General features: G+C 35.6%; 1 protein-coding gene across 1 annotated transcript; it reads right to left on the bottom strand.

The window, feature by feature from the left end:
• Window positions 1-1,745: 1,745 nt before the first annotated feature.
• On the bottom strand, window positions 1,746-7,056 carry LOC104249975 (uncharacterized). The gene is made up of 9 exons (XM_009806518.2): window positions 7,025-7,056; window positions 6,010-6,448; window positions 5,177-5,267; window positions 4,858-5,000; window positions 4,097-4,340; window positions 3,901-4,005; window positions 3,230-3,412; window positions 2,913-3,117; window positions 1,746-2,388 (listed from the first exon to the last, which is right to left on the bottom strand). Exons 2-9 carry the CDS (start codon window positions 6,441-6,443, stop codon window positions 1,889-1,891), a joined length of 1,905 nt encoding a protein of 634 aa, XP_009804820.1. The 5' UTR covers window positions 6,444-6,448; window positions 7,025-7,056; the 3' UTR covers window positions 1,746-1,888.
• Between the last annotated feature and the right edge of the window lie 14,655 nt (window positions 7,057-21,711).

Below are 21,711 nucleotides of genomic sequence, written 5' to 3'. Positions count from 1 at the left end.
AAGCAAAAAGCCCTTAGCAAAATATAGTTTACCTTTTTTTGCCCTTTAAAAATAGAGTTCACACTAGATATAATAGTCATTTGATTATTTTTCCTAATATGTAGGAATCATCATTTAATAATTTGCTAATAATTACGAATAGTCATTTAGTTATTTCCCTAATATTTAGGAGTTCGAAATCAACAATATTTTGTGCATTAAATCCTTGTATAGCTTTTAAAATATATTTAAAATTCTTTATTTAAACACCCCCTCTTTATTTAAAATAAATAAATACTTTAATATTAAATACGTTTTATAAATTTCTCCTTATTTATATTATGTAACATAACAATTTTATCAATCTTTTCCATCACGTCGCAAACCGAGATGTAAATGGCAAATTGCTACCGCCTAAGCTCCAAAATCCGAGATGGTAAAAGAAGAGTCGCTACCACCAAATCAAAAAAAATTCAGATTTTCTCTTTTAAAAATTATCTAGATAGTTAATTATGAAAAATAAATAATCTGAAAATATAAAATAACTATTGAAGTTCTAGAACCGAATCTAACCAAAAGTAAGAATATTTGACCTACCTAACGACCAAACAGTTTATGGGGTAACTTATATGAAATTAGTTGCCACAGAATTGAAGTTAGACGATTCACTTTTATAGCTTTAAAAACTAAACTAAACTATCGCTATAACAAATAATTCTAAGGTAAAAAATACTATTAACATGTAGGGGTTTGTTACAACTTATAATTTTAAAATTAACTAATTAAATTTTACCATAATTTTGTTAGAATGCGATTTGAGGACAATGTTTGCACTATAAACTTTTCGACAAGCGAGTCTAATTTATCTATTTATCGACACTATCATAAAATAAAAAATTCTATCATAAATGTTGATCAACTTTCGCCCTTCATAAGTGTAGTTCATGTTGAATTATACCATAATAGTATTTGTTGTTCGTTGGGGTACAACTTATATATATTCTTCCTTCGTTGATTAATATTTACAGGTTGCACATAATTTACTTACATATAGTACTCACCGTTATCATGGAATTGAAAGGTATGCTTAAAATTAGCAACACTATATGTTCAGTGCGATAAGTTCCTAGTTTTATAAGGATATGATAAAACAAACACTACTAAAACACAGAGGCAGCTCAACAAAAGATATGGCTAAAACCAAATCTTAATATGAGGCCTTAAATTTATTTGATAATTTTTTTTGTTTTATTTTTGTAATGAATGGGTACGAATCCTTTTTGTACATATCATGATCTCAAATTTATACAACTAAGTAGATGTCAAAATAATTTCATACATTTGACATAATTCAAGTCTGTTTTGAAATGAAAAAAATAGGTTTATTCACTCTTTGTAAGATATAATCATAAAGATACTTTATTTTTTTAATTGTCAAAGTCGTAAGTTATTCATTTTTATATATTGCATGTTTCTTATAAAATTTAGTTATTTATCTGAATAACCTTTATCATATTCAAAAAAACAAAGTATAAAATCTAATCTCTTTATTAATAAATTTATAATATATATGCAAGTATATATATATATATCTCCAACGTTGGGCCTAAAGCAATTGCTTTAGTGGCCTCCCGTTGAGCAGGCACTGCTAAAACGACTGTAAACTTGAAGAAAATCAAAACCAATACTAGCTAAAATATATGTGCCATATAAAATGGAGCAGAAGAGTAAAAGATATCCTTAAAATCTAGTACCAATACTATATATTCAGTGCGACAAGTTCCTAATTCTATTAAGATCCGGTAAAACGAACACTACTAACACAACAAAGTAAACATGAATCTCGAAATCAAAATCAAAACTAGATAAAATATAAACATTGTTCTTCAGTTTAAAAAAAAACCTATCTCTATCTAGAAGCAATTTGGTCCTGGACTTTAGTAGTAGTGAGTCCAAACCCAAATGGGAAAAGTGGATCATAGTGTGAATCACCAACATTCATTGGCAATTGGTCCACAGTCTTGAACCAAGTTCTTGATAATTTTCCAGTAAACTCATAATCACCAAATAATACATCAGCAACTCCTTGTCCTTCAGTACCAGGTAACCAAGCAGCAACAAGTGCGTCAATGTTACTTAAATGTGGTTGCACAACTAATGGTCTTCCTGAAATTAAAACCACTACACATTTTATACTTCCACAGACATTGTTCATTGTTGTTATCCCTTGCTCTGGGATTGTTAAGTTCAAGTTGTCTCCTGCTGTTTCAGCATAAGGTAGTTCACCTACTACCACTATTGCATATGAGAATTTGTTGGATTCCATATATTCTGTGGTGGGGTTTTCACTGTAGACTACTTCTGTGCTTGGATCAACGGTAGCAGTTATAGCATCCACAATGGTTGTCCCTGAAATTTTCACCAAAAGATAAAATGACTAGAGATTTAAATAGTAGTATCCACAAAGGAGGAGCTTAAATGGAGCGATATGAATATTAAGTTGTCACCCAAAACTTATTTATAACTGAGGTGTAATTTTTGTTCTTGACTGCCACCACCAAAACAACTAAACCTGAATCCTAAGTTAGTTGGGCCGATTGTTGTTCTTGACCAAAAAAGTTAAACAAAAAAGAAAGAAAAAAAGGAGGGGGTAGGGCTGGCGAAGGACAAAATCAACTTTTTATAAAAGAGTTTAAGATATATATATACCCTAAGAATGTAACAAAATTTTAACACTATAAATACAATTTAATTGGTTATTGCATATGTATTAGTCGATCTATGTTAGGTTACCATATCATGCTTAAATGGAGAATTACCTATTGTTATATGTTGACTTAATTTGATAGTGTAAAAATTCAATGTACCGAAACGTAAACTCACTACAAATCTTTATTATTATTTGAGAGAGAGGGGATGTGTGGAGAAAATACCAAGTGTGACATTGTTTCCTTCAACACCTTGCCAAGTAATAGTCCAACCACCACATTGATAGCCCAAATTGTTGGCATGAGATCCAGCCACTAATATTCTTGTTGCCTTCTTAGGCAGTGGAAGTACAGGCTCATCTGCATTTGCCCCATTCTTCAGTAATACTAGTGACTTTCTTACTGCTTCTCTTGCCAAATCTCTATGTGCCTGTTTCAACATTAATTAAATCTCTATATCACTAAATTCAGCAATTATTCTAAATATATATATATAGTCTAGAAAATCTGATTATCCATATAGTATATAAAAAGAAACTGACCTGGCTTCCGAGGTGTTTAACTAATCTATAATCAGCCAAAGGATTCTCAAAAAGACCCATGGTAAATTTGACTCTCAAGATCCTCCTCACGGCATCATCAATTCGGCTCATGGGAATATAATTATTATTCACCAACGAAGTCAATATATCAATAAATTCCGTATGGTTTAGAGGGACCATAATCTGAAAATCGAGCACAACAAAATCAGATGACAATTCAAATTTTCGAACAGCAATTTCATTGTCACTCCATCTGATCCTTTTTATATGCCACTTTACGCGGAAAAAAAAAAAGCAAAAAGAAAATTTTGGTCCAAAATATTATATTAATCACTTCAGAAAATGAAGAAGGCATTCATTTTTTTTCCCCTTGTAATTCTTGCTATACTACTTGAAGAAGACATATAGTTTATTAGTTACTCATTTAAGGAAGAGATAAAGGTATTTTAATGACCCAATGTTATTAAAAAATCAAGTAAAAGATTAAGAAATCAAAGAATAAATAAGGACAGTTTAATCAAGTAAATCTTACTATTAATATTTTTGTAATGGGTTTGCAGAAGGATAAAATGGCAGATACATAGGATCAGAGGGGCTAATATTTTAATTATGAATGTACAAAAACTTTAAGCGACATATAAAAAGGATTAGAGAGAATATTAGTAGCTAACCATGTCAATGCCAGCTTGAACCCCAGTGAGCACCGAATGTGTGTAATTTGCATGAGGTGGTGAAGTTATTCTGTCAATTCCTTGCCAATCTGAGATGACAAATCCCTTCACCCAAAAAAAAAAAAAAATACTTTTAATTTCTTAACTAAAAATTATTGAATTACTCAGTATCAAGGTTAGTGAAATGGTTAATTACCCTGAATTTTAAGGTATCCTTGAGAAAATTGGTAACAAGATTATGATGTGCATGCATCTTAACACCATTCCAACTTGAATAAGACACCATAACAGTTGAAACTCCCTTGATAATTGATTGATAATATCCAGGCATGTGAATACTTAGCAATGTATGCCAATCTGTCACTGTATTATTCTCATTGATCCCTTTTGTTGTACCACCATCTCCAACAAAGTGTTTTGCACAAGCTGCTACCTTTTCCCTAAAAAATAGTTTGAATTTGTATTAAAAAGAAAATGTTAGACATGTTTTGACGATTATATTAAAGAGTTAATGAGTAATTATCTGTTTGGTCAAGCTTTCAAAATTTGTTTATTTTGAGAATTTCTTTTCAAAAATACTACAAGATGCTACTTTTTTCCCTAAAAAAGTTGTTTCCATTTATTAAAAAGAAGATGTTAGACAAGTTCTGATTATGTTAAGGAGTTAATATGTAATAGTTTGTTTGGTCAAGCTTTCAAAATTTGCTTATTTTGAGAATTGTTTTTCGAAAAAATATTTTTGAAAAGTAGCTATCAGTTTGTGTTGAGCTTCCGAAAACAGTTTTTGCGACTACTTAAAAGCAATAATGTTTTTTTCCTTAAAAGCTTTGATCAAACACCTCAACTCTCTAAAATAAATACTTATTTAATTTTAAAATGAAAATACTTTTGACTTCGTAGAAGCTTCGCCAAACGGATTATAAGCGACTTAGTAAAGGTAATGTAAATTAAGCTTACTTTCCAGCAACATAAGGAATGCCAGCTTTACGAGGAGGATGGTCCCCTTGTAATCCAGGGATAATTTCAGTCATTTGTTTCACAATTTCTGGATCCTCACTGTAACTCTCATAGCACCTACCCCATCTTGGATCTCTGCATACCTGTTGAGGCACACAAGTTATTTGAAATAATTTAAATTTTTTGCACCGAAAATGTATAATAATTAATTTAACACGATCAATAGATAGCGGTTTGTAACAAACATGATCTAATAATCAAAAAAAAAATTAGACTAGATAACCTAACAAAAGTAAGGTTAGGGTAAATATATATGTACCGCAATGCATGGAGCAAAAACATATTGAATGCCAGTAGCTCTAACTTCAATAGCAGTTGCTGCACCAATTCTTTTCACAAGCTCTGGATCTCTGCAACATTTGAAAGAATTAAAAAAATAAGACCAACAAATCATGTAATGTGACAAAGTAATAATTAAAGCTGTTAATTTATTAATTTGACTAATCGTATGTAATTAATTTGAATAAATAAAACTTTTAATACTACTATTATTCGAGGAGAACTAAAACATCAAAATCTTTTAACAAGAAGTATAGCCTCGCTAAAACATCTTAATTTTTTTAATTAAGTGGTAGAAAAAGGTGTTAATTATTTTATACAACAAAAAGAAACAAGAAAATAATCCAGCTTGCTGAAAATTACTACTCTCTCTGTACCAATAAGTTAAACATTTTAATTTACCATTAATTCGGATATTAATTAAATCTTTTATGTTTTTGAAATAAAAATTTACATAATCAGAAACTATATGAAAGTATTATAAGTCACAATAATTAGCAATTCAAAATATATAAAAGACACAAAAAATTGCAATCTAATCAAAGAAAAACTTATTTGATTATCAAGATTTTCGGTGATGTCACATAAATCGGGCCGAGAGAATACAATTTTCTTAAATCTTTCAAAGGAAACAAATCCTTAAACCCAAAAAAGGCACGGCAAACATAATTTATTATTATATCCAATGACATTGTAATGATTTAGTTACCCTATTTTTCAGATTAATTGCTTTACTTATTACGGACAATTACTTTTAATGACCTTTAAAGTGACCTAACAATAATGTAATAGAGGAAAATCAAGTGAACTTGCCTGGTTGCACCAAGGCCAACATTATGAGGAAAAACAGTAGCCTTATAAACATTATTATGGCCATGAACTGCATCAATTCCATAAATCATAGGGATCCCAAGCCTAGTAGACAATGCTCCCTTTTGAAACTCATTCACCATATCAACCCATTCTCGGGCTGTCGCTTCAGGTTTTGGCACACTTCCTCCACCACTCAGTACGCTCCCTATTCCATAATCTTTCATAATTTTCGGTGTCAAAATTCTTCTATCGAGCTGTGTCATCTGCCCTATTTTCTCTGCCAATGTCATTCTACTCATTAGATCTCTTATACGTATATTTAGCGGCTTCGTAGGATCCTTGTAAAGCAAGTAATCTCCTTCTGCCATGCAGGAAGAGAATAGTATCAGAAGTCCCAATATAGGGATTGCAATTCTTGATCTCATGTTTGTCATGATTTCTGTAAATGGACATGGAAAAACAAAATTAGGGTTTTGTTCAAGAATTTAACAGATTATACAATAATTAAAAAAAAAAAGGATGCAATAATAGTATAAACATAATATACATAATCACTCAGGTCACCTATGATGTAATTTAAGTAACTCAGAAACAAAAACACAAACCTTAAGACCAAAGAAAAAGGTTAAACTCTTTGACATAAAAAAAAGAAGAAGTTAAAATCTTCAACATAATGAAAAGAATATAATGTACTACGTAAAAACAATGCAATCAACAGGCATTCTAATGATTGTGCATAATTAAACTGATACAGGATGTTGCACTACAATTTCATTCATAATACAAATAATAAAGAAAACGTACCAAGTAAAAGGGAAGAAAGTAAAGCTAGATACTACAGTTGTTATGAACCTTTTATAATAGAGTAAGTATTTGAGTGTTCGTGTTTGAGATGACATCTACAAATTAAACGAATATGATAAAGATTAACGGGATATGTTAATTAGGGGATAAGATGGAGAGATTAAATCAATTTGGGATAAGCACAAATTGCTTCCAAGTAGGATTCTCTTACCTTCTTTGACTTGTTAGAAAATACGTTTAAATTTTTCTACCAAGATAAGATTGAATCTTAAAAGGAAAACATTTAATAATATTCAACAAACATTCTCAAAATCTATAATTGCAAATTTGCTGATTTACTCGCTGTAATCATTACGATATATGATTCTTAAATTTCGGTGTTTGTACCAAACCATACTAATTAACTATGATTAAGTCATAATTTAAATGAGAATATATATATGAATAAAATGTTGGATTACAAAAATAACCTTTTAATATTAAGCATAATAACTCACAATAAAAGGACATAATCGGAATTCTAGACATTAGCCTTGTAATCCTATTAGTTTAGGACATAATATTACACGTTAGAAATCCTACATGATTACCTTTAGAATCCTATTAGTATAATTATTTTCGGGCATAGATATTATTCTTGTAATCCTATTAATTTTAGAATATACTTCTTAAAAAATTCCTATTACTAAATTAATTTAAGAACGTATTATTATTGTCCAAGTCTATTTAGAAACAGAAGATCCTATATTATTATTAAACCCAAATATAATATTGATACACCAAAATAGTCCTAAAATATTAAATTAAAGAAGTCAGAGGGAAATGCCGTAGCTATAATAACTTTTTTTTGGACTACAATAACTTTTATGTTAATTTTTTTTTAAATATATAAGATTTTAAAATTGATACAATCTTTTATATTGAATTCTTATTAAAAACATGTAGGAAGGTAAAAATTAATTTCATAAGAATCCTCCATATTGATAATACATTACCATTCTGTAATATTCAATACCAAAAAAAAAATTAAAAGTAATGTTAAACGCACTGCATAAAGCATTGAAATTGAGAAAAAAATCCACACGATAATATATTACTATATTATATTTGAACCGTTTTCCTACTCAAATAACATATTTTTATTATTAATTTTTCGTGATATAGAAAAATATACCCAATTATTAAAGAACTAAGAAATTTTTTAAAAATATAAATGTGTGAGGAAAAAAAGAAAAAGTTTGTAAGCGCAATGATTTTACAAATAAAGATTTAAAAGAGGAATGTCATCGATCTTTTTACTCTTTGAAAATAAAATTTATTGTGGATTAAATTATAATCACGGTTAAATATTCAAACATGAGATAAACTAATATTAAAAATCTAAATCAACAGAAAATAAATTATATTTTACGTTAAAACCAAATAATCAAATCTTTCAATTAATTATTTAGCAAAAGAATCCAATTAAATTATTTTAAATCCAACATATGAGTAAAAGTATTTTTCAAGTCAAAAGAAAAAAATCTTAGGATACATAAATTTATTCCATAAAAAGAGTGTAGAGATTAAAAAGAATATATCACATATGGTATATAGAAGTTATATATATATAATATTGTCAAAACTAAGTTAAAATTGATTTTTCATTGCATATAGGTTAATTTTGAAGAAACGTATGCCCGTTATGCTACTGAGAACTTAGATCCAATGAATAGCTTATGTAATAGTACATATATGGTATATAGAAGTTTTGACAATAACGTCATGCATGCACAACTTATGATACTGGTCAATATGCTTCTAAGTATGTGTTTATCCCCAAATTCAACTTTCGTTTTCCGAAACTAAAGAATATCCTTTTAAATTTGTGTGAAAATAATTTTCAGTATATTTATGTTTTGTTGTTATAATAAATTAAAGTACAAGGACAAACATCATTTATCACAATATGTTTTCTTACACGAATAACTATATGTTGTACTTTCAAGAGAGATATCAATATCGACAACAAGAGTTCTGATTATGGCAGAGTAACCAAAACATTAGAAGGAAACATATACAAAAAAAAAAACAGTCTGTAAAGAAGTGTTCGGTAAGACACCATCACATTAGATACCTTTAAACTATAATACATAATTATCTACTTAACATGACTAAAATTGATTATATGTTTAAGTTCTGATGATATCCTTTCATTTTGAATTAGTGTATTATGCTAATATAATAATATTTTTCGGTATTTAGATGATTGTTGTAGTATTATATATAAAATTTCTCTCATTAATTAAATTTTATTGTTCCTTCATATAAATAAATATTTAAACCATTATATGTTATTATTAACGTGCAACACACGTTTATAGATATTAATATATATATAAAAGAGTGTATGTAAAGGCACATGTTATGTACTCATTAAATTGGTAAAAACATTAGGCATGGGTAAATTTTGTTGCATAAAGTAATCTTGTGTAGTTAATAGCTTGAATAATTAGGTCTAGGAAATTCACTATCCAAGATACATGTACGTAGATGAGACACTTGTTTGATACGAGATTCACTTATACAAAATTTAATGTGATTAAGATATTGTTTACCAGTAAAACGATACAGTTGAATTTATATGTAGTTTATAGGCAAGTGAATTAATTTGATCCTAAAATAGCAGATGAATTAGATAGAAATATAAGACTTAGCCTTGAAATTGAGATAAATGATAGATATCTTAGTTCCGGGTGCAGAGTTACCACAGTCAGTAAGAATAGTGCAAATAAGCAAGAAAAGTAAAGTATTATTGAGCTTTTGATAGAATGTAGTGTATGCTTCTCAGAAAATTCGTGTTTTTACAATGATGGTAGAGTTCACTATTTATACATACACCTAGGGAACAAGGTCCTAGGATCAAGCCCCTTATAAAAGATAATTATGAGGGCCATTGAAGAATGTGTAACGGTAGGCAGCGAATGACATATTTTCTATAACGGATCATGTACTTAATGTTGTAGAATATTCTTCATTGAATGCTATCGGATGATAGATATTTTTTGGCCTTTTGTAACGACCCGGTCGTTCGTTTTGAGAGTTATAGCCCCATTTCCCCCATCTATGCTTATTTATGTGTTGTTCAGCTGTGTTGAGTTGTATTGAGCTGGTAAGTTTGTGTTCGGAGTAGTTTTGGAGTGAAATGAACACTTAGTCTCTTAGCTAGAAAGGTAAGTCAGAAAAGTCAACCGGAAGTTGACTTATGAGTAAATGAATTCGGATTTGGATTTTTATGATTCAATTAGATTCGTTGGGTGATTTTAGATTTAGAAGTGTGTCCGGAATATAATTTGGAGGTCCGTGGTAGAATTAGGCTTGAATTGACAAAAGTTGAAAGTTTAGAAGTTCTTAGGCTTGAATTCGAGGTTGATTTGGTGTTTTGGTGTTGTTTTGGGTGTTCCGGAGGTTCGACTAAGTTCGAGTAGTGATATTTGACTTATTGGAATTATTGGTTGAGGTCCCAAGGGTCGCGGGTGTGTTTTGGATAGGTTTGGGTTGTGTTGCGCTCGTTTTTCTTATGTTTCGATATCGTTTTTTCAAGCATAAATGATATCATATTGAACAAATGAGTTTCGATTTCTTTTTTGATTGAAGCATTAGATCCGTATCGTAATTATGGACCCGTAGCAAAAAGAATGATCAAATTTGGACATCGTATGAGGATTTTAGGGTCATTTTACTAAGAATTAGGATGCCAGATTTTTTAGATTAATTACAAAATTGCCGCTAGCAGCGTATTTAAAAAACTGCACTATTTGCAAATATTAAAACCTACATATCTCATTTATTATAAGGTCAAATTGAGTGATTCAAAAGCCTAACTTGACTAGAATTTCACAAGGAATCCATTAGAGGCATAAAATATGAGTTTTGGGATCGATTGGAACAAGAAACGAGGCAAAATAGCTGGCAGAAAAATATATAAAACTAGGGTTTGTTCATTCGGTCATATTTTGAGTTGGGGAGCTCGGATTTGGGCGATTTTGGAGGCGATTTTCACCATAGGGATTGGGTTAAGTGTTCTTTACTCGATTTTGGTTATTTTCATGAATTCATTTTCATTTTTGTGATTTGATTGATGATTTCAAAGTGAAATTGAGGGAGTTAGGATTTGAGTTTTGGAGAAATTTAAGTGAGGATTTGAGGGACCAAACGGAGTCCGATTTTGATAAATGTTATATGGTTAGACTCGTGAGAGAACGGGGTTTATGATTCTGTCATTTTTGACCAATTCCGAGTCGTGGGACCTAGGGCCGGATTTTGGTTTTTTGGCATATTTTGTAGTTTTTATTGTGGAATTCGATTCTTTAGCATGTGGTGATGGTATTAATTTGATTATGGTTAGATTCAGTGCTTTTGGAGACTAAGTCCAGAGACGAAGGCATCCCCGAGTAGGATTTTATGCGGTTGAGGTAAGTAACAGTTTTAATTCTGGCTTTGAGGGTAAAACCCGGAGAATTTGATATCGTGTGACTGTTTGGAGGTGATACCCATGCTAGGTGACGGGCATATGGGTGTATACCTCGAGGGATGGAGACTTGGTCCGTCCCATGAGGCCTCATGACCATCATCTGTGTTTACGTAGTTACTTGTTGTTGAACTTGTCTGCCTTCATGTTAGAGATCATGCTTAGACTTTATTCATGCTCACATTATTTGTACTCAGTTATAGAAATTATTGCACATGTTTACCTCAGTCTCTATTAATTGCTAATATGCTGTGATACGTGATGTGGGTTGTGTCTTCTTATTTGTTGATGATGGTGAGGCTAGTGAGGTACATGATTGAGTGAGGCCGAGGGCCTGGTTGTGAGGATATTAATACCATAGCACATGAGTTGTCTGTGTATCATGTGAGTTGACCGTGCAGGTCCAGGTATTGATGCCATAGCGCGTGAGTTGTCCGCATAGCACGTGAGTTGACCGTGCGGATCTAGGTATTGATATGGTAGCACATAAGTGTTTTGTGCTTAGCGCTTGGGTTTTGGGAGCCCCTTCGGAGTCTATACACATCCCCAGTGAGCGTAGAGTGTTGAGTGTATTGAGTGTTGAGTGCTGAGTGCGAGTGATGACTGATGGAGTGACACTGTTGTGAGGTTGCATTTACTTTTGATGTTGCTTCATTTTACCTGTTAATTTCTTTTTGACAATTACTGAATTATGGAATTCACCTGTTTATTCTTGTTATATTTCAATTGTGAAAAATAAATAATTGGACTAATTTACTTAGCTCGTCACTACTGCTCAGTTCCTTAGTTATTTCTGTTACTACTGAGGTGGTTGTACTAATACTACACCCTGCACTTTATGTGAAGATCCAGGTGAGTTGGAGCGTGGCTATCGTTGATTTTAGGCCGGCTATCTGTGGAGATTGCAAGGTATCTGCCAGCGTTCGCAGAACCTTGTTACTCTTTTGTCATTTCTTATTTTGGACAGTTAGACAGTTTATATATCTTAGTTCATAGTTTTAGACACTCATGACTTAGTGACACCCCGATGTTTGGGGCTCGTTTCCGTATTTTTTTCTATATTATATTTAGAGTTGATTTAGTTTATCAAGAATTAAATTATTGGAAATGTTTTATTAATTTCTTATAATCGGTTTAGTAGTAATATTTTGGGAAGTAGGATTGCCTTGTAACACGATAGGTGCCATCACGACCATGGTTAGATTTTGGGTCGTGACACCTTTATGAATATCATTCTTTCCGATAACAAGTGAGATCATTGCTTTCGGGTTCGACTGCCTTTTGTCTTCGGATCCACGTGTTGCTTTCTCATGCGATTATTAAATATGAGCATATTTTACCCCACACAGATAGTTTTCCTGCTTTCCGGTGGCATAATTTTGTGTTACCGAGAAGTTGGTAGAGATACCTTTCTTGGCAAGAAACTCTCTGACCCCCTCTGAAAAGTTTCTAACAATTGATTAGATGCATGTCTCTCCATATTTAATGCCTTGAACATGCGTTATCCTACAATTCAACATCTCTTTTGCTGGTTATCGGGGTAATTATGGCCATGATTTTAGTCGTCTATTCCTTTGCTTATACACATCAAACTTCTTCATTTACACTTCTTAATTTATCAAACTTTCTCAAACTCTTTCTACTCAATTTCGTATTTTGTCTTCAACCTTTCTTTAACCTTCTTCTTGAGAGAAAGCTTTCCTCCCCTTCTGATAAAAAATGGCTTCTTCTTCTAAAAATCCTAGTTCCTCAAAGAACAAAGGTAAATATGATGAGGCCACCCCCCCTACGGTGAGCACCATCATCCCAAGAAGTCTTATCACAACCAAGGACTTCGAAGAGAATTTCCCTACTTCAACTCCTCGCACTTGGGCTGTTGGCAGACATCCTTCTTCCATCCGACCTTCTAGCATTCCTATCGTGAAGGAAGACTACTATTTCCAAGATTTTGACATTATCTCTCCTGGTCTAGAGGAGCGGATAACTTACCTAAAAATGGTTTTACGTATTTTTATACGTATCCCTTCACCTTGGGGTCATTCTCTTTGAGTGTAGAGATTGACTCCATCATCGTGGAGTTCTGCATCCGCTACCAAGTATGCTCGGAGCAAGCAAGTCGTTCTGTGTGGAGGACAATCGCTTGTCTTTGGTGCCTATGCCAGGAGACGGGAGAGGAGTTAACCCTAGCTCGGTTGATGAACCTTTGTTCCCCCAAGATCTTCTGCGGGGGAATGATAAATCTCAGCAAGTGTGGCCACCATGCTCTGCTATCTAGCATGGATGATGACAATGACTGTGGGTGGATGGAACGATTCATTGCAGTCGTCACCTGTGACATTATTCCAACCACAACTTCATACTTTCCGGAATTACGGAACCGTACTCGTAAGTTCATTATTTGTCTTTTCTTCCAACAAAGTTCGTCTCCTATCGTTATTGACCCTTGTTATTTTACTTATTTTAGTAACTCGGTGGGTACCACCTAGGGTTGAAGGCTGGGATTAGTGGGTCTATAAATTTTTGGACGTTACTACGCCCGAAACCCGCACGTCGAATGGACTAGCCCTCAAATATGGGTGGAAGGCCAAAAATCATGGTAGGTTAAACTCACCTTGATTTTTCCCTTTCGCATAAGGAAGTTGATTAACCCTTTTTTCCTTTATTGAATTCAGGTCTACCCCAGGGCTCAGTTGTTATCCCCAAGGAGGATGTTTTGGCTAATATTGTTGATGCGGCGAGGCTGCAGGAGGCCTTTACATGAATAAGTGTCTTCGAGCATGCTTTTGGTGCAAGTGCTTCTTCTCGGAATCCCCGACCGGAGAACAAGAAACCAAAAAAGAGATGTTCATCCGTGGCCGGGGGTAGGGGAAATAAAAAGGCAAGGAGTACTGTTCCCTAGTCACCTTCAGATGATATGGTGTTGAGCGTCATGCTCGAGCCAACAATAGATACCATGGTGATTGTGATGATGGAGAAGCTAGCGATGAGGGAGCTTCTCTATATAGAAGACGATGACCTTCATCAGCTCAACAGAATGCTTAATCTGTTGAGTTAGCTACACCGACCGAGGATGATGCCTCGACGCTCTGGGGGGAGTATGATATGGTAGAACTAACTCCCGCTTCCGCATCCCAGTTGTCGTGCCCGAAACTGTGAGGTTGAGTACCAGATGTTTTCTATCTTCGGTTGATGAGCAACCATCAACCAGTGCTGCATTTGCCGCAACCGCTTCTCAACTTACAATGCCATCAGCTTCATCTACTTTGACACCGACTCTGATTTCTCCACCAGTAACTGCTATATCATATCCACCGGGTGCAGTTGCCTGAGAGGGTGATATTCCTCCTCCCCAGTTCCCAGTTCATGGGAATTTGGGGCATAACTATTCTGGCCCCTCTGAAGATCCCCAAAGGAGGAATAGGAGTGTTATCCTTTCGATATCCACCGGATGCCATATATTATTCTGGCCGGCGGAACTTGCTAACTATCTGAAGCCTTTGGCTTCATAAAAAGATAGGAATAAAGTGCAAACTCTCTCAGGAGAATGTTTGCTGAATAATGCCAGGCACAAATGGTGATCCTTGGCCAGGAGAACGCCAGTTAAGGGTGCAATTTGAAGAAGCTAGGACGAAATGGTATGAGGTTCAAAATGCAATTCTTGTTGCATCTGTTCGTGAGGCTGCCTCTACATAAAGATTGAATAATTTGGAGCAGTTTTACACTCCAAAACTGAATAAATTGCTGCTGCTGAGGAAAAGTATGCCCGGTTGGAGGAGAGGCATAAGAGGGTCATGAAGCACAATAAGGTTTTCGTCTCAACTGTTCGTGACCTTGATGTCAGCCTCCAGGGCACTAGATCCGCGCAAGACAGTCTTTCTTCTGAGGCTGACCAACTTAAAGAAGAACTTTAGCGCCGAACGACTTCCCTAATTTTTGAAAAAATGCATTCTTTATATCACATGAGGAGAAAAACCTTGGAAGAGGCCAAAATGGGTGTCATTGATTTTGATGCCAAAATCATTAAGGCCCGTGAACTAGAGTTAGCTGCAGAAATAGGTATTCTATCCCAGCCTGATGCTACCAATTCTTCTAGTTCAAGTTTTGAGTTCTCGCGAACTGAAGAAGAATAGGAAGATGAGGATGCTGAAGGCCAAAACGATGAGGACCAAAATATCGAGCCGACGGTGGATCTACCCGTTTCTCCTGGGGGTATTGATGTTTCCCTTCCTCTGGGTTCCGGAGATGCAACAACTTAATTTTTGCTTACTTTTTTGAACTTTTGTACTTGTGTTGTTTATCACATTTATTATAAATGGAGATGCTTTTTCGTTCAAGTATAAGTTTTTCTCTTTGAGTCTTTATTTAAGTGTTTGTGCAAGTTTTACTTTTTGCGTCCAATTGTGCAAGGATTTAGGTGTATTTCCCCTGAAAGCATTTTGATTTCGGGCATAAGTTTTTCCAAAATCAACACTTTTACATGAGGGTTTTCATAAGAGAGGGCCTTCTTTTGTTTACAGTGCTCTTGAATAGGACGTCTCCTGTTCATTACGACACTAACATTTGAAGTGCTTATTTAACTTTCAAATGATAAAATTAATTCATCGTTTAGACAAGAAACAAGATAGAAATAAAATAACTTTACTTTATTCCTTCCATTTTCAAAAGTACATAATCATTCATTGTGCTACAATGTGGCTAACTTGTACAACTTGTTTCTACGGGGTTGGCCGCATAGTCCCCGATCTTGATGATACAATTATATTTCCAAGTTTCGTATTCTGGTCGAACTGGAAGTCGTTGTTGCCGTATCATCATATCATCCCCCCAGTGTTCAAATGCGAAGAATGTGAATTTGAACACTGGAAGTTTTACATTTCGAGGACTCCACCTTTGAATTGCTAGATAATCATCAGTTCTATAACAAACTTCACTTTCGCTTAGGAATTTATGCTATCGAGCCAAAGATTATCTAACAATACCCTAGTGTCTTGCACTTGCGAGCGGTTGGGTAATCTCTGTTCGATAGAAAACTTAATTTCCCGGTAGGAACTTTGCTATCGAGCAAAAGATTAACTAATACCTCCGGAGTGGCTATATGCTTGTGTGCGTTGTCACTTAAAGGTCTTATTGTTATTGTTGAAGCTTCTTCTGTAGTATACTTTTCATTGCTGCCTTGTTAAAAACTTTGCCAGAAAAAACCCAATTACGACAAAACTGGACGAAGGAAAAAAGAGTGCGGCACATACTTTCGGTAAATGTGATGTTCATTAGCAATAATATCTCTTGAGGTGTGCCACGTTCCAGTTGCTTGGAAACTTTTCTCCATTTTGGTTTTCTAACTCGTATGATCCTTTCCCAGTGACAGCTAAAATTTGGTAGGGGCCTTCCCATATTGGACCTAATTTCCCCTCATTGAGCTCTCGGGTGTTCTGAGTTACTTTTATTAAAACCAACTCTCCTTCTTTGAAATAACGTAGATTGGCCTTTCGATTGTAATATCTCTCTATTCTTTGTTTCTGGGTTGCCATCATTATATGCGCCAAGTCCTTGCGTTCGTCGAGCAGCTCCAAATTGACTATCATAGCTTTATTACTTTCTTCTTCATTTTCCCGGAAATAACTCAAGATAGGTTCTCATACTTCCGGCAGGATCAGGGCTTCTACCTCGTACATAAGAGAAAAAAGAGTCTCTCCCATGCTTGATTTGGTCGTTGTTCGGTATGCCCATTGTACACCTGGTAATTCCTCGGGCCATTTTCCTTTAGCTGCTTCCAATCTCTTTTTGAGATTTTGTATAATCACCTTGTTCGTTGATTCTGCTTGGCCGTTTGCGCTCAGATGATAGGGTGATGATGTGATCCTATTGATTTTCATGTCTTCGAGGAACTTTGTGACCTTCGCGCCTATAAATTGTGTCCCATTGTCACATGCTATCTTATTTGGTATTCCAAATCTGCAAATTATGTTCTCCCACAAGAATTTTACCATTTCACACTCGTCGATCTTCTGATAAGGACATGATTCAACCCACTTAGAAAAATAGTTGGTTAAAATCAAAATAAATCTTACCTTATCGGGGATCGGTGGTAGTGGTCTGACGATATCCATTCTCCACTTCATGAACGGCCATGGTGACAAAACTGAGTGCAATGGCTCTGCTGGTTAATGTACCAACGGTGCGTAACGTTGACATTTATCACATTTTTTAACATAAGCATTAGCGTCTTGTTCCATCCGGGGCCAATAGTATCTTGTCCTAATTAATTTTAACAATAAGGAATCTGTGCCCGAATGGTTTCTACAGATCCCTTCATGGACTTCTCGCATAACATAATTAGCTTTGGAGGCTCCCAAACATCGGGCCAGCGGGCCTTGGAAAGATTTTCTGTACAATTGACCACCTTTGAAGTTGTATCGCGTTGCCTTAGTGTGTAGCACCCGAGATGTTTTGGGATCTTCACGAAACTATCTATGTTTAAGATAGTCAATGATCTCATTCCTTTAGCCCCAAACCAAATTAGTCATGTTTACCTTGTAATAGTTATCTGTGTCCAATACCGAGTGCATAAACTATATCGTACTAGAGTCTGATTTTTTCATTTCCATAGACGAGCCAAGTTAGCTAGCTCATTTGCTTCGGTATTTTCTTCCCGCGGGATATGCGTAATTGACCATTCCCGAAATCGAGCGAGCAAAGCCTTAACCTTCATCACGTACTTTGCATGCGCTCCTATTTGGCTTCAAAAATCCCGTAGACCTGATTTACCACCAACTTGGAGTCACATTTGATTTCTATGACTTCAGAGTCCAGTACCCGGGCCAATTCGAGCCCTACAATCAAAGCTTCATACTCCACTTCATTGTTAGTCACGGGAACAGTTTTTATGGCCTACCTTAGGGTTTCTCCTGAAGGCGTGGTTAATACTATGCCGATCTTGGACCCCTTTACGTTGGAAGCTTCGTCCGTGAATAGGGTCCAAACTCCTGATGTCGATTCTGATACCATCATTGCTTCTCTGGTAGCCAAAAGTAATAGTCCTGGACCGAAATCAACCATAAAATCAGCCAAGACTTGAGACTTAATCGCAGTCTTAGGCTTATATTCTATGTCACATTCACTCATTTCGATGGCCCATTTGGCTAGCTTACCCGAAAGTTTGGGTTTGTGAAGAATGTTTCGCAAGGGAAAAGTGGTCACCATGGCTATCAAACGGCATTGGAAATAAGGCCTAAGCTTTCGAGCGGCAACTATGAGATCTAAGGCCAACTTTTCCAAATGTGGGTAGCAAGTTTCTACACCCATTAAAATTTACGGGCGTAATATATAGGAGATTGCGTACTTTCGTCCTCACAGACTAACACGACACTTACCATTACTTCCGAGACCACTAAGTAGATCAACAGTTGTTCACCTTCCTATAATTTTGATAGCAACGAAGGACTTGACAAATACTTTTTCAAATCCCTCAAAGCCTGTTGATATTTCGGAGTCCATTCAAAGTTGTTCTTCTTTTTGAGCAGCGACAGGAAATGATGGCATTTCTCTGAAGATCGTGAAATGAATCTGCTTAATACGGCAAGTCTCCCTATTAGCCTTTGAACCTCTTTTACGCTCGATAGCTGGTCCGGGATGCCTTCGATGGATTTGATTTTATTGGGGTTAACCTCAATCCCCCTTTGTGACACCAGGAATCCCAGGAACTTACCGGAGTTGACCCCGAACACACACTTCTCAGGGTTAAGCTTTATGTTATGCTTCCTTAAGATGTCAAAAGTTTCTTGAAAATGTTTGAGATGATCACCTACATTTAAAAACTTGACAAGCATATCATCTATGTAAACTTCCATGGTTTTCCCCATTTGCTTTTCAAAAATTTTGTTCACGAGTCTTTGATAATTGGCTCTAGCGTTCTTTATCCCGAAGGGCACCATATTGTAACAATATGTGCCAAAATTCATGATAAACGAAGTTTTTTCGTGATCCTCTGGGTTAATCTTGATTTGGTTGTACCTAGAATAAGCATCGAGGAAATTCATTAACTCATGCCCGGCCATTACGTCAATCATTTGATCAATGTTTGGCAATGGGAACGAGTCTGTTGGGCACGCCTTATTTAAGTCCTTATAATCTATGGAGATGCAAAATTTATTATTCTTCTTTGGAACTACTACTACATTAGCTAGCCAATCAGGATACTTTACCTCTTGGATTGAACCGATATCAAGCAAGCGAGTTACCTCTTCTTTGACAAATTTATTTCTGATCTCGGCAATAGGACATTTTTTCTGTCTTATCGGGGAGATGCTGGGATCCAAGCTTAGCTTGTGTACGACCACATCTAGAGGAATACCTGTCATATCCGCATGCGACCACGCAAAATAATCGACATTAAATTTAAGGAATTCGATAAATCCAAACCTGAGTTTGGGGGTGTAGTATTGTCCCCAAGTGAAACTTCCTTTCCATGAACTTTCAAACAATGTGACTTGTTGAAGTTCTTCCATTGTGGATTTTGTCTGGTACCTGAAAATATCTTGGTACCTGATAAGATTCTGATGACTCCTCCCCTTGGTTGGCTTCGCTCGGCTCGGGAGCAAGCGCCAGTTCCTATAATTGCTATGCCTCACATTCCTTCCCTTTGCTCTTGAAAATTGAGATTGCATTCATTTCTCTCTATGTCGATTGGTTGCCTCTTATTTGTTTAATCCCCTCAGGAATTGGGAATTTCAGTAACTGATGATATGCAGATGGAACAACCTTCATCTCGTGCAACCATGGTCTCCCTAGAATGACGTTGTAACCAATATCGCTATCCACCACCTCGAAAAGGGTCGTCTTCATCACCCCTTAGCATTTGTGGGCAGTAGGATCTCTCATTCGATTATCACGCTTGCTAAGTTGAACCCGGCGAAGCGTTTTATGTTCGGGATGATGCTTCCAGTGAGCTTAGCTTGCTCTAACACCTTCTATTATATGATGGTGGCCGAACTTCCCAGGTCCACCAAAACACGTTTAATTTTAAAATCTAAGATATGCGCGGGAGCAGCAATCCATATGTGTCTTCCTCCGAGAAAGTGATGTTAATAGTCAGGCGTGGGGATCTTCTCCTACTTTTGAATGTTATTCATTATCACGATTGCGACCATAGATGTTTTTAGCCCGGTCACTTAAAAATTCCATGAGATGGACGCTTTTCAGCAATGTTGCCACTTCTTCGCGCAGATGTTGGCAGTCCCCAATTCGGTGACTGTTTGTCCTGTGGTATTCTCACCACAAATTAAGATCTCTTTTGCTAGGATCGGGTCTCATTATCTTCGGGAATCGTGCTTCTTTTAATGTTTCTCATAACAGACACCTGCTCCATTATGCTAATGTTAAAGTTGTATTCAAAAAGTCTAGGGTAAGAAGAGTCTGACGCTTCCTTGTTCTATAACGATCTGTTATTTCGACCGCGCTCAGTTCTCCTATCATTTGCGAATCTATATGCTGATCGGAAACTTCTGTCACGTCCTTCAGCCCATTCATAGGGTAAAAACGGACCTTTTGAAGACCGTCGATCTTTGTCAAAATCATCTTTCGATTTCTCTTTATTCTTCTCTCGGTCCCAACCCTTGGATGATTCCAAAAAACCGAGTTGATCATCTTCAATCCTTATTTTAGATTCGTACCGATTGTGAACATCCACCCAAATTGTCGCCTGGAACTCGAGCAAACTTCTTTTAACTTCCGAAAGCGTTGGAACTTCTCATGTTCAGACCTTTGGTAAATGCTTCAGCTCCCTATTCGTCTGGTACAGTCGGTAGCAATATCCTTTCCTTCTAGAATAATCTGGTCACAAACTCCCGTAGCAACTCGGACTCTCCTTGTGCAATCCTGAATATGCCGGCCTTTTGAGCTTGTACTTTCTGGACAGACATGGGCCTTGATGAAAGAGTCTGTGAGCATCTCGAAGGAGTTTATGGAATGCTCGAGCAAGAGCGATACCATGTCAGGGCTCCCTTCGTAATGGTTTCCTCGAATTTCTTCAGTAAAACCGACTCAATCTCATGAGGATCTAAATCGTTCCCTTTCACCGCCGTAGTATAGGTGGTGATGTGTTCATGAGGATCTGAAGTCCCATCATAGTTTGGCACATCTCGTATTTTAAATCACTCCGGGATCAATTCTAGTGTCGCGCTTAGCTTGAACAGCAGTTGTGTTTACTTCTTTGATTCCGGCCCTTTCAGCATAGGTGGTGCGTCCAAAATTTAATCCATTTGGGCATTTATTTCCCTTATAAACTGCATGAGTTCGATCTTAAAGGGACCATTTTCATTGTTGCTGTGGGAACTGCCACCGTTCCCCCCGGCCTTGTCAAAATCAACTTTGCCCCTTGGGGTGTTATTATC

This window comes from Nicotiana sylvestris, chromosome 11 (assembly GCF_000393655.2).
Source record: "Nicotiana sylvestris chromosome 11, ASM39365v2, whole genome shotgun sequence".
Lineage (NCBI taxonomy): Eukaryota > Viridiplantae > Streptophyta > Magnoliopsida > Solanales > Solanaceae > Nicotiana > Nicotiana sylvestris.
This window is presented reverse-complemented; position numbering and strand designations above follow the sequence as displayed.

Bases quoted from the DNA above. Each gene is read 5' to 3' on its own strand.
- LOC104249975 (XM_009806518.2), bottom strand. From the start codon at position 6,443: ATGACAAACATGAGATCAAGAATTGCAATCCCTATATTGGGACTTCTG. The intron at 5,268-6,009 runs GCAAGTTCACTT...CAAATGTTGCAG, and splicing joins GTTGGCCTTGGTGCAACCAG to AGATCCAGAGCTTGTGAAAA. The intron at 2,389-2,912 runs GTATTTTCTCCA...TGAAAATTTCAG, and splicing joins AGGAAACAATGTCACACTTG to GGACAACCATTGTGGATGCT.